Here is a 13,592-nt window from a genome sequence, read left to right on the forward strand (position 1 = left end):
CAAACAATTTATGTTTTATTATCAAAAGTAAAAATGTTCCTGCTTCTATTCTTTTTGGTTAAGGGCGATAATCCTGTGCTCCTTTTTCCTTTAAAAGGTGTTTATGTGCTAATGAAATCCGTGCATGTTCTCAAATTCAAGCCAAACGGCAGCCTCGCTTGACAACACGGTGATAAGAGAATCAATTATCAAACCTTAGCGCCTTTCACTTCTAAAGTAATTATAATGGGTTAAACTTATCTAAATAGCTTGCTCTTATTGACTGCGCGCCCCCAGCTTGACTAATCCTGGCAGAAAGTAGGAAATTAATAGTGCAGAGACTGTAACTTGCTTGTCTCCATAGCTGGGGAGTGTAAACCTAATGTGGCACTTGTTAAAATTGAAAGGCTGCTAGTAAATGTCTCTGCTGGACATTTTCTAAAGGAATAAGCGCAAGCCCTGGAGCAATTACAAAGCAGCTTACCAAGTTTCCCCATGGTGATTGCTACCACACATGCTAGATGAACTAAAAAAACCCCCACGGCAGAAGTGTTGGTGCTGTTTTCTGCACAATACCACACACTGAACCATCATAGTTTTATTCTTTTGAACAGGAACAATAGTGTGGGAAATGTGCATCTGGTCATGCTGCTTAAATTAAAATGATAAACAGCAATAATAATAATAAAAATGCAACAAAGGCCTGTCCAGGTATTTGGCTCCACTGCTTTGTCATCTTAACGCAGGCCTTTCTAATTCACTTAGCATTTTATCTCTACCTCCCAGAACAGCAGAGTACATTATGTCAGCAGAGAGCATGTATTTATTAGATGCTTTCATGCTACAAAAACTGACCTCTCACAGATGCTCAGCATTAAGCAAGTAACCCTGACAGTAATGGCTTATTATGTTTGTGGCTCTGGCTTTGCTTTCTGTGTCGAAATGCAGTGTGCGTGTTCGTGTGTGTGTGTGTGTGTGTGTAGACCAGAGAGGGGCCATTAATGTCTTCCTCGCCAGCTCAAACTAGGCATCTGTGGAAAAAATGCCCGAACAAAAAGACGGTGCATTTCTTTGCAGCTTTAGCTGTAAATTCGTTGAGGGACTGAAGAAGTATAAATCTGAGATCCAGATCAGTGATTGTGCAGTTTTCAGGCGTCAGCAAGCTGCTGCTGAAATACAGCGTTTATTTATCTGCTTCTCGAAGGAGCAAGCGTCAACATGTAAAGTATATTTCTAACTGGCATACAAGGTGACACAAGGAATCGTTGTGTACAATGAAAGGTTTAAGTGTGAATGAATGGTTTATTAGCATGCTGTTGATCACAGTGCATGATAAATGAAAGGGACATGAAGCCAAAGGCCTTCAACTTCATAAATAGCACAAAATAAGAAAATAACATAAAATAATAAGAAGTAATCATAATAATAATAACAATAAGCAAAGCAAATAGTCAATGCATTACAATTGGGCCAATGATAAAAATGGTAATCACCAGCTTTTTTTGAATAAAAGAACTTATTGTGCTTTTATCTGAAAAATTGTTCCTGCTACTGATATCATATTGCTTTTAAATGGAATTTAAAGTCAAATGCTTATTTACTTAGAAGATTGAACACATGAGTTGTTTACATTTGTTCTTAGAGCAATAATGAAGTCTTATATTCTAGCAGCAGCTATATTTGCATAACCTCCTCATGGCCATTTTAACTAATACCTGAAAAATTAAGTTACTGCAAGTTTAAAGTCACAACAGAAAAAATACTGATCGTCTAAAAGAAACAAATGTATAACTAAAAACATTTTCCATCTTTTACACCAGCAAACAGAATTCTTACTGAGCATCTTATTGTTTGGTTTAATTACTAATGCAGGCATGTTGCTCTAGCAGCCCTCTGATGCTGTCCTTATAGTCTGCTTGGAGTTGAATGCTTTCTAATATAACATGCTGATGTTTAGCAGGTGGAATGCTTACCATCCCCTTAGCATTAGCTTGCCTTTTAGTCCTAAACATAAAGCATAGCAGAACCTACTGGGAACATTAGTAATATTTGCATTTGCATTATCAAATGTGTTAAACTTTTCTGTTGTTTCCTTGGAAACGTGCGATTTTTTAAATACTTGTTATACATATTTCAGTATTTTCATAATTAAGAAAACTGAATTTCTTTTCCATTTTCACTGTTTCCTAATTTTTTAACAGGAAATAAAATGTAAAATCAGAATTAAATTGCAATCCTTATTTGTATTTGTATTTTTTGTTATTTCAGTATAAAAAATAAAGCCTTATTCTCAGAATTTATTAGAGTAAATCCTGACTTCCTGTTTTACATCACAATCCAGCTTACAGCCTGCATAGACACACGATCAGGCTGAGCTCTTGTGGATCTGGAGACTGACAGGATAACTGATGACTGATGAGGGGAATAACAGCGCTGAGCAAGTTTATTTCAAATTATTTGATAAGAGCTGCTGCACTACAGAGATATTCAAATTTATATGCATTAATCTACTCGGTGAGCTCATGCTCTTTATAGAGCTGATGATCTCTCCTATCACAGTTTGATCATAGAGATAGTTTTTTTCATCTTCAGTCTCTCGTATCTGCTCTGGCAGAGCTATACTGAAATGAAATCAGCCGTGACGTGAATAAACTGAGAATTCTACAGACATTTCTCAGTCAAGTTGATGTTACAGAAGGTGACAGGACAGGATCTTAAACTGTAGCACCGTGCTCTTTGGCAAAGCATGACAACTGATACTGTGTTTGCAGAAGGCAGTAATGCAGCAATTCTCCATTTTTTGTGATTTTAAGCCACAAAATGTATACAATATGTAATTAAAGTACAAATTATGCACAATTCAAAATCCTCAGCATTAGTCAAACAGCACTGCAAACTGAATCCCTCTATCTTAATGGTGCATGGGTTGGTCATTTGCAAAAGAAGCTTTAACTGGACTACAGCACATTTTTTAAAATTACGATTGTCAAACTGTGACCTCAAACTTAATTTGGTGAATCTCAGCATGAATAAAACATCACCAGACAAACTTTGAAAGGCCACAAACCTTAAATATCATAAGTCACTTTATTTAAGAACAGCAAACAAGTGTGCCGCACGACACCAGACATGATTTGAAACTGACAACCTAAGAGATTCAAATGATTTCAAATAAATGAAACCATCACCAAAAACAATTAAGAAAACACACTGCACGTGACAAGCTTGAAACTGGGTGTGACATCCTGTCTTGTTTCAGTCTTTCCTGTTCTCCACACTGTCTGGTTTCCTAATCTGAAAATGTCAGTGAGAAAGAGGACATTTTGAGTCATGAGTCAAGTCTGCAGGTGGAAGAGGCTGTTTCAGACTTTCAACTGTGCACACAGAGCAGAATCCCTTGTTTTCACTACCAGCTGGCTCATGGAGATGTTACCTCATGTTGAGACACGACCTGGGCTTCTCTTGTTTCACTTGCCTCACAAGAAAGTGGCTAGATTAAGTTAAAAGTATATATCAGCTGGGAGACTTTTCTCCCTTCATGTGCTTAACCTGCTTCCCCACAATGCATCGCATATGTCATGATTTATATTTTATAACCACCATGAATTCAGACTACTTGCCCCTGAGTTTTCCGCCCTTAATAAACACGGTTATTTAAGAATATTTAAGAATATGCTAAAATAATGAAAGCCAACAAACATATTTTGCACAAGCTCACAGGCAGGAAACATCTTGTTTGAAAATACACCAAAATATCGTCCTCATTAGGTCCCCCTGCCCTGAAGTTTAAAGCCTCTCCGCCCATAATCTTCTTATTACTTTACAAATAATCAGACCTCAAAAGACACAGATGATGAAACCCTGCTACCACAGAGGGATGCACCTCCTGCTCCTCCTCCTCTTCACTACCATCATCCTCATGAGCGGAAGTGCTGGGAAACCAAAGCCACAGGAAACACGGCATGATCCGAGCCGCCTGCTAACTAATCACCTAACTAACCAGCACAGGTGTCCCACCCTGACTGCCGCACTCAGGGAAGCATGGGAGCCTCTCCGAGCATCGAGATACCAGGTGGAGGCAAAGAGGGATACCACGTCCTCAGGGTAAGAGAACATTTTAATGTTGACGTACGGACTGTGACCTCCTGTTAGCCCGCGGAGAAGCAGCTAACGATAGGATAGAAGGGTTATTTTTCCTTTAGAGGAAGCGACCTCTACTACTGGCTAAATACTGATGCTAGTAGACGCTTGTGTTTGACACAGACCCCGAGGAGGACTCACACACCCCCAGAAATCTCTTCACATAGCTCGTTGTCTTTATTGTAAACGGCTAGCTGTCACCGCCTTTGAATGGAAGCTCCTGCTACGCCCACTCTGTAGCACCAACCACTGATGTGTGAGCCTGCTAATAGCCTCTCGGTCCACACTGTTTAAATGATATATATCCATATTAGAAACTGGACACGGTTAATTGTCATTCGGACGTGCAGTTTGTGAGACAATCAGCAGATGTCCCCTCACTCCCCAGCAGACTGAATGATGCCAGAATAACCGGTGGGGCTGCTATACGTGATTTATGGAAATGGGTGTGTGTGGCTGTTTTCATTTGAAAACGTTATACTCCACCAGCCAGTCCAAGCTTTTAAAGATGTTTCATCACCAGATCGCACGCAGGGAAATGGGCCACACTAAAAGTAAAATGCTAAATGTTTGCATTTTGTGCTTCAAAGATCATTATCTGTGTCCAATCTAAGGACCCACTGATCAAGGATCATTTAGAAAAAAGGAACATCATTCATTCACAGTGGGTCATTAGCTCAGTTTAGGTTTTATAGAAGCCTTTAAAAATTCTTAAAAAGATATTTTAAATACAGTTCAGGGAAACAAAGTTGCAGTGAGACAACAACAACTCATAAAAACACTTGCCTCAACAATCAGGTGATCAGCTCTGGGCGTACCCTAGGTGATGGTGGGAAGGAAACTAAGGAAGGGAGGAAGAAAAATAAACACCTGGGGAGTGGAGATAAGAAATAGTGCATCACAGGCAGTCCCACACCAGCCCTGAACCTATAGCGGCATAGCAAAGGGATGGTTTTGGTGGTTTTATCCAAAAAGGCCAGTTTGAAGCTAATGTTAAATGTAGAGAGGATCCCTGTCTCCTAAATCCAAACCGTGAAAAGAAAGAGAGCGGCCTGATACCTGAAGGCTCGGCCTCCTGTTCTACTTTTGGAAACATTTGGTATCAGAAGTAACCCTGCCATCTGAGAGTGAAGTCCTCTGTTAGGTTATTATGATAATATGAGGTCCTTAAAAGATAATATGCCCTGAATATTCAAGACTTTGTACGTGAGAAGGAGAATCCAGAATTGGATTTAACATGGAGCCAAAGGAGAGAACCCAGTATAGGAGAAATATAATCTGTGTTTGTTGTTCCTGTTAATACCCCAACTTTCAGCACTGTGAATTAAGAATAACATCAGTAATAATATTAAGAGGCTTGTCAGTGTGACAACACCAATTTCAAACAAGTCTGATCTAAGCCAAACATTACTCTACATCAAAACATTGTATTATTAATCACGTCATACATAGTATACTCTTGAAACAGCAGGTCTTTATTTATTAAAATGAACACAAGTTAATGAATAGAATAAATGTCATTTAAAGTGTTTCTCATCTGCTGAAAGCACACTATCGAGGAAGTACGTTTCCCACATTTCAAACTTTAGCTAAAAACAGAAAAGCAGCAGCGTCATTATGACTGTGCACAATGATGTTTCTACACCTTTTTGAATTCCTCTGTCCTTCCTCTGGTGGTGATGTGGTATGGAAGGGAATTCCTCCAAAGATGCATCTTTTTTTTTAAACTTTTTTTTCTTTTTTTTAACTTTTGGCCTACAGTGTCCAAAGTTAAAGCTTTGATTCTGGCCTATTTAAAATGCAGGATAAATAGAGGACCGTAGTTTCAGGTTGTTTTTTCTTATTAGGCAAAGACATTAAACTGATTATCAGAGGAGATAAGCCACATGGTAGCATCTCTTTTAAAATGATTTCTATTTGCTTTCTTCTTTGTATGAAATGCATGGGATTGTTTCAGCACTCCAAAACTGTCTTTGGCCCGTAAATGCTCTCAGCTGCTCTACATATTATTTATGACTTTTGCCTCAGTAGGTTCCAGCTATGCACATGTCAGCATGCAGATGAAATGTGGTTGTTAAGGAACAATAAAGATGCCACATTAAGCTGCTCCACAAAGTAAAATAACCAGTTAAGACAGGGTTACGTCACACTAGTTTCCAAGAAGGAGACTAATGAGTCTTCTTGGAAAGCTCACTTGACACACTAGCCTTAAACCAGTGAAAGGAATGTTAAACTACACAGGAGTGTGTGCCAAAACAGAGATGTACAGGTTTTCATTGAATGCTGCTCGTCCTTTGTGACAAATCCTGTTGGCTGCCTCTTTGTCACTGTGCTCTGTGACCATTTACTGCTGAGTTTATGGTCTCAACCACTAGTTTAAAGTCTTATTGAATACAACATAATGTTCTTTATGTAACGTTTGCCTTTTTAGTGTAAAATAGATGATAAAGCAAAGTATTCTTTGGTGCTACCTTGTGATTGGTCTGCAGTGTGTGTCGGTCTCTCAGACCATGCTCTCGCTCATCATGGATTTATTTACTTATTTATTTATTTATTTATTTATTTTTAAAGCCAAATATTCAGAATTTTCAGTTTAGACACACTTGCAGTAATTTTATCCTTTGTGCAGATATTTAAAAGACTGACATTAACCTGCTTTACTTGAAAACCTTCTGACCGCCTTATGATCTGTAGGTGCAAGAGAATTCTCCCGGTCGCCGTGCAGGACTGGAGCCATTCTTTGATTTTATCATCTCAATCTGTGACACTCGGCTGGTGAGTTTCCGGTTAGCTCAGTGATAGTCACGGATATTCCTAGGAATGATTTGAATATATTGGTTTCTATACAGAACAGGGACAATGACACCCTGAAAGAGCTGCTGAAGATGAATGTGGAGAAACCCGTCAAGATGTTGTTGTATAGCAGCAAGACGCTGGCCGTGCGGGAGACGACGGTCACGCCCAGCAACATGTGGGGCGGCCAGGGGCTTCTGGGAGTCAGCATTCGCTTCTGCAGCTTCGAGGGAGCCAATGAAAATGTTTGGCATGTCTTGGTGAGTGTTTGGTTCTGTCTGAGGCTGTCTGGGGGGGTAGTTTTTTGGGGGGGTTTTCTTATTTATTTCTGTGATCTCACGTGTTGATAGCTGCATGTTTTTGAGTCCAGGAAGTGGAGCCGAATTCTCCTGCATCCCTGGCAGATTTGAGGCCGCATGCAGACTACATTATAGGAGCAGACACCGCCATGACTGAGGTGCCTGCTTAAGATTTTTTTTTTTTTTTTTTCTAATGCAGGAATTAAACCAGGAACAAGTTAACCTGATGTGTATTTTTGTGGTTTTTAAACAGAGCGAAGATCTGTTTTCCCTCATTGAAACACATGAAGGGAAGGAGCTGAAGCTCTACGTTTACAACACAGACGCAGACAACTGCCGCGAGGTGGTCATCACCCCAAACTCTGACTGGGGTGGAGAAGGAAGGTATGACGGTCACTAAGAAAATGATCCACCCAGTTTCTGTTGCTGGTTAAAATCTGTCAGCTTTCTTGATATTATGTAAGAGGGGAGTTTACAGTCAATGCTTCTGGTTTATTTTAATGCAGAATTTGTTATAGGCTATGTTTTTATTTTCATTTTCTGGATTTAAAAAATGTGTTTGATATGTAAGTGCTGAATACAAAGCCATATGCTGCCTTTGTTGGTGTGGTTGTTGGTGCCAGATGGACTGATGAGTATTTCTGAAACTGCTGTTGATGTCAGAGGTCAGAGGAGAATGGTCAGCCTGCTTCAAGCTGATAGGAAGGCATCAATAACTCAAATAAGCTAAGAACAGGAAACTCTTTGTAGTACCACCAACATTAGACACTATATGATTTGAAAAACATTCCCATTGTTGAGTCTGAGTTCTGCTCGTTCTGGACGGCCATGGCTCAGGGGATTGGGAAGCTCATCTGTAACCGGAAGGTTGCCGGTTCGATCCCCCTGCTCTCTCTGTCCTGGTCGTTGTGTCCTTGGGCAAGACACTTTACCCTACCGCCTACTGGTGTTGGCCAGAGGGGCCGATGGCGCAACATAGCAGCCTCGCTTCTGTCAGTCTGCCCCAGGGCAGCTGTGGCTACAACTGTAGCTTGCCTCCACCAGTGTGTGAATGTGAGAGTGAATGAATGAATGAGAGGGGAATTGTAAAGCGCTTTGGGTGCCTAGAAAAGCGCTATATAAATGCAATCCATTATTATTATTATTACTATTATTATTGCTGCAACATTCAGATGGTAGGGTCAAAACTTGGTGTAAACAACACAAAAGTATGGATTCATCCTGCCGTTTGGCACACTTTAAGTACCAACAAACCTTACAGAGCTTAATCCAAGGTGGTGGAACGGGCGAGTCTCATCATGGTTATGCAGCGGACAAATCTACAGCAACTGTTTGGTGCTATCATGTTAATATGGAGCAGTGTGTCTGAGGAATGTTTTCAGCACTTTGTTGAGTCTGTGCCATGAAGATTTAAGGCAATTATAAAGGCAGAAGTAGCTTCAACCCAGTACTAAGAAAGTGATGGAGTATACTTCTGCTACAAAGAAAGTTATGAATCATGCCATCAAGAAAAAAGATACACCTACATGTAGGAGGTGTATCTTGTCATCACTTTTATGGTCCCTGAATTTCAGTGGGTTTGATTGTTGAAAAAATTCTACTGTAATTTGAGTGTCAGGTTTTTCTTTTACAATGTTTCTGATGCTGCCCCTTCACAGTATTGCTCTATTTCTGCCATGCAGTCTAGGCTGTGGGATTGGCTACGGTTACCTGCACAGGATACCTACCCTGCCATTTGCTGAGGGTAAGAAGATCAGTTTACCAGTACGGACTCATTACGAACCACTTCCTTCACCAAAAGATGGCTTCACAGAGGTAAATTGGCATCTTTAATAACTGCATCCAGAAGTAAATATCATTTTGATCCTGTCTCGCTTCCAATTTCTTTTTAAATGTACAAAACACTGTTGGTTACCAGGTCCACCTCTCTGCCGTCGTTCCAACTGTTCCGATTGCTGTGTCTTCTTCTGCTTCGACGGGATTGGAGCAAGGTCTCGCTAGCTTGTCCGTCAGCTCAAACCCAACATCAGTCCTGAGCAGTCATACAGGTACACTGTCCTCTCTGACTCTTTAGCATTTACAATTTGAGCTGATCTGAGGATGAAATCTCACTGAAATTAATTAGTAGTTCAAATGAAACCTAAATGGAATTACAGAACAACAAGAGTTAAAGGAATTTACAAACCTATAATATCTCCTCCTTGTTGTCCCTTTCTCATGTAATACAACATATGATTATATAATTTCAGGAGTTGCTGCTGTCCCGCTGCACAACCAAGTACCCCTCTCACAAACTGTTCCACTGTCTGTCAGTCCTGCTCCAACGCTACCAGGTCGGTTAAGTTACTTTGGGTGTTCATAGCTCCCCAGTTTTTGTGCCAAGTACAGTCTGTAAAATTCATACTTTATGATCCATGATGCTATTCTGCCACACCTGTCTGTATTTTCTCCCTTTTCTTTTTGTTGCATAGGCGTAATGCCCCTACCTGGAGGTCTTTCACCTTTTCCTAATCTACCAAACCTAAATGTCTCGTTGCCAGATATGAGTCGTGTATTGCCACCGGGAGTTGGAATACAGCCTGCAGGTATAAATTTGTTCTGTCAAGCATGCTTAGGTTCAGATGTAAAAGCTAACGCTGATATTTTTCCAGCTAAATACAGTTTATTACTACTGAGTAACTTTGATGGAACACGCCCAGCTTAGTAACATTTTAGCTTTTAAAAGTGTGATGGCAGGCTTGCTGTTTTTGGTGTTCCCAACATTTGTTTATAGAAACAAATGTTTAAGGGTTTATTTTTAATATTGAGATAGCAGGGATTTAGTGAAACTTGGCTATAGGATTTAGATTGACTGACTTTCAAGTGTCTTGACCCTGAGATTAGGTGTCCTTGAAAATTCTGAAACAGGTTTGACTTGTTAACATCACTCCTTCTCCCAATACTAGTCTTGACATGATCTTTTCATAACACAGTTAAGTGACAGACATTGTGCAAAGATGTATCCAACAGTTCAACCTGGTAAATTCTAACGCTTGGATAGATATAGGAAAAAAGTATTTAAAAAGAAAAACAGGTCTTCTTCTTTTAAAGTCCTGTAAACATTTCTATTTTTGCCTCCATTGTTTGCGTCCATTCATATTTTTCCTCTAGGCTTTATTTAAATACTTCAGATGTGTCATGTTGACTAGTGTATTATGTCATTTCACTGGTTCTTCTGGTTAATTGGTTAGTAAATGTGGGTTATCTATACATTCAAACACAGTATCAGGGTCAAGTCTGGTTTCAGTATCTTGCCCAAGGATAAACTGACAAGTGGACTGGACGAGCCAGGGATCGAGCCATCAAACATCTGATTGGCAGACAACCGGCTTCACCTCTGACCCCTGTGTAAACTGTTTTGAACTAGCCAAAATGTTCTTGAGACTCTACGGATGACAAAAGTAAAACTGAGGGTATAAGACATCCTCCTAGAAAAGCTTCAACTAGTCTTTGCATTGAATGTTTAGTCTTTAGAATACTATTCTTCCAAAAGATATTCCCTCATCTGGGACTCATGATGGAGAGAACTAAAGCCAATTAAAAATCTCCCCGAGGTGTCCAATTAGTTTGAAATTTGAGGACTTTTAAAGGTGCAGGATACAATTCTCATTGTTATCATTTCCATAAGCGTGTTATTGACCCCTTGAGCCATATAGATGGGATAATGTCATCATAGAAGAGTCTACTACCATCGTGATCAAGCTTTTAAATTGTCCCCCGTGGCATAATAGAATCCATAACTGGAAGGGTCTAACATTTCCTTTAATTTCCTTCCCATCCCCATGTTTGCAACTGCAGTCTAAAGGACCTTTAACTCTTTTTACACTATAAAAGGCGTAGCTGTAGGTCAGTTTAGCAGATCAACTAATCTAAAGGTTGGTGGCTCGATCTGCAAGCCATAGTATCCCTGGGCAAGATACTTAACTCCAAGTTATTCTCAGATTTATTGAGAATCAATCCACTTATCATAAAGACATCTGATAACCACCCTGTGTCCTTAATGACGAGTTGACACCACAGTATATATCCATTAAGATGTGGTTTGACAACCAAGGCAGAAATCACCCTCACTAACTTCTGATGCACACCAAGAAATTTCTTTTTGGAAGCAAACCTGAAATGACCGGAAGTGTTCGGTTCGGAGAAAGGGTTACCCCTGGTAGGCATCCAAGGGTGAAAGGGTTAAACCAATTACCAAGTCGATCATTTTAAATCATGTAAAATTTCCTTAGAGTTTGTATTTAAACTAAAGTTTTGGAAGAGTAACTTACCTTTAATATTTGAATACATTGTTGCACAGAAACTGGATTCTGACTCACACCTCTTTGAAAGTGCTTTACAAAGGCATCTTTTCAGGATTGGTTGAAATGGAAGCAAACACCGTGTGAGGCTTTTCTTTAATACGGAGTGTCTTTCCCAGGCAGGAAAAGTAAAAGTGTGGTGTCCAAGAGCTATTACAATTTTGCTAACTGAAGGGTTTTGTGTCATCTTCTGCAGGTCTTCCACCTCTTTCAGCAGTGAACCTGCCAGGTGTAGCCCCCAGTGCAACTCCTCCCCTATCCAACTTTGTTTCACCCCCAGTCTTTGCTAGTACTTCTCCTGCTTCCACTATCCTAATGAACAGTTTTCATGCCAAAACCCCCAACTCCCCATCAGTGACCACCTCTGGATCAATAAATATTACAATGTCTGCAGACTCATCTTAACAGAAAGCAAAAATTGAAGATGTTGGCATGCTCTCTATAGTCTTTACACAGTGTAATCTGTCCATTCACCCCAGCACTCGGCTGACAAATTACACGTGCACACAGACCATCAGGATTGTTGTGCGAGCTCAGCTGCAAGAATGGAACTGGTATTAAATGCAGGACATCCAGTTTGTCTTGGAAATGGTGTGTCAGAAGAAAAGTCCTGCGTCTGAAGGCAGTTAAAGGAAATTTGAGAGCATTTTGGAGTCTAAGTTATTCTGTGACAGAGGACATTTAAATTCTTTTTAAAATATGGAACATGGGTTATTCAAATTGTGCAAATCAGCATCTTTGCATCGTCAAGGATTACACTACTTAACGGGAGGGCTCAACTATAACTTATACTACTGGGGATCTTCCATTAGAAAACAAGGCTTGCTGGCTGCAGCGTTGCAGACATTGTTTTCTTGTCTTGTATGAAATTATTTGTAAAGTGAAATATTGTTACCTTGATTAAACTGATGTATTTTCTCAATGTTAGCCTCTGGTTTTTCTCATCTGTTGTGAATCTTATCTGCATCCTTGTATGGCTTCTATGTAATACTAAACATAGCCAGAGGGTGTCAGTATAATCACAGACATAATGGTAGGTAGAGCACACCTGAAAATTTACAGTGAATAAGCACTAAATTATCTTTTTATAGATGCAATAGGAGTGGATTATGTGCACTAAGATCAATGGGGAGAAAAAAAGTTTCCTGGTATTTATTCACTCTTAGCAGAACTGTACAATTTGTACCCGAAGTGGAACATAAAGCCCTTGAAAAGTAAGAGCAACAAAGCAGCAAAATGAAACCACTCCAGGAAACTACTCTTACATTGGGAAAAGTGAACTCTTTGTACACATTACTGCTGCAGCTCAAAATTTGAAAATTCACCTGTACAGCATATACAGTTTCCAATTTATCTGTTAATATTCCTGCATAGGGTTTTTTTTATACAATTTAATTTTTTCTACATTTGGTTATTTTGTGCATTAAACGTAAGTATGCTGCCCCAATCTACATGACACTAGTTGCCACTTGTATGCTACACATTACATTCTCATGGCTAAGTAACTCAAATTAAAGCCTAACATTTGTGGAAAAACAAAAAAACAAAACAATTACCCAAATCAATGGTGAAATCTTTGTAGTTCTACTTAACAATGACTGTCTTCTCCTCACAGTAAATTAACTTCTAGCAGCTGAATCATTTGCACCCTGGCACGACCACATTATTTAATCTAAATGGTGGTCTGCCAAAGTCTCCCTTCGGCCCTTTAAGGCTGTGTCCATCAGCAAGATCCGAACCGAGTGTCCAGTCACATTTTCTTCAAGGTATGTAGTCAGTTTCAGTGCTTTTTTTTTTTTGTTAGACCTTCAACGAGATCCAATTTACCCATGTCCTTTAACCCGTCCCTTTACTGTCCCTCCAACTGATCAAGCCCTGGTAAACAAGTAGAAGCCTGGCACAGGTCAGAGGAGGCCAGGTGATGCCCCCCACCTGAGCCCCTGTTCCTTCCATCGCTGGGTGTTCCTCCTCTCACGAGCCCAAGCCTCTGAAGAGCTCTGCAGGTGCAACTTCAGTCATCAAGTTTTACATTTTTGTGTGT

The 13,592-nt window shown here is 39.9% G+C and overlaps 1 protein-coding gene across 2 annotated transcripts; it reads left to right on the forward strand.

Annotated features, from left to right (window-relative positions):
* The first annotated feature begins 3,868 nt into the window (after nt 1-3,868).
* On the forward strand, nt 3,869-12,478 carry LOC100696802 (Golgi reassembly-stacking protein 2). 2 transcript variants are annotated; one of them, XM_005452938.4, is made up of 10 exons: nt 3,869-4,083; nt 6,814-6,894; nt 6,969-7,172; nt 7,283-7,369; nt 7,465-7,595; nt 8,894-9,026; nt 9,130-9,259; nt 9,461-9,544; nt 9,752-9,796; nt 11,748-12,478. In XM_005452938.4, the coding sequence occupies exons 1-10, from the start codon at nt 4,021-4,023 to the stop codon at nt 11,954-11,956; spliced, it is 1,167 nt and encodes a 388-aa protein (XP_005452995.1). In that variant the 5' UTR covers nt 3,869-4,020; the 3' UTR covers nt 11,957-12,478. The 2 variants fall into 2 exon arrangements, with proteins under 2 accessions (XP_005452995.1, XP_003447430.1); XM_003447382.5 differs by having other exon boundaries at nt 3,871-4,083; nt 9,683-9,796.
* Nucleotides 12,479-13,592: the final 1,114 nt, after the last annotated feature.

The sequence above is a fragment of the Oreochromis niloticus genome, linkage group LG16 (genome assembly GCF_001858045.2).
Source record: "Oreochromis niloticus isolate F11D_XX linkage group LG16, O_niloticus_UMD_NMBU, whole genome shotgun sequence".
NCBI lineage: Eukaryota > Metazoa > Chordata > Actinopteri > Cichliformes > Cichlidae > Oreochromis > Oreochromis niloticus.

Coding starts and splice junctions, on each gene's coding strand:
- LOC100696802 (XM_003447382.5), top strand. CDS start 4,021: ATGGGAGCCTCTCCGAGCATCGAGATACCAGGTGGAGGCAAAGAGGGA. Junction 9,027..9,129: donor CAAAAGATGGCTTCACAGAG/GTAAATTGGCAT, acceptor GTTGGTTACCAG/GTCCACCTCTCTGCCGTCGT. Junction 9,797..11,747: donor AGTTGGAATACAGCCTGCAG/GTATAAATTTGT, acceptor CATCTTCTGCAG/GTCTTCCACCTCTTTCAGCA.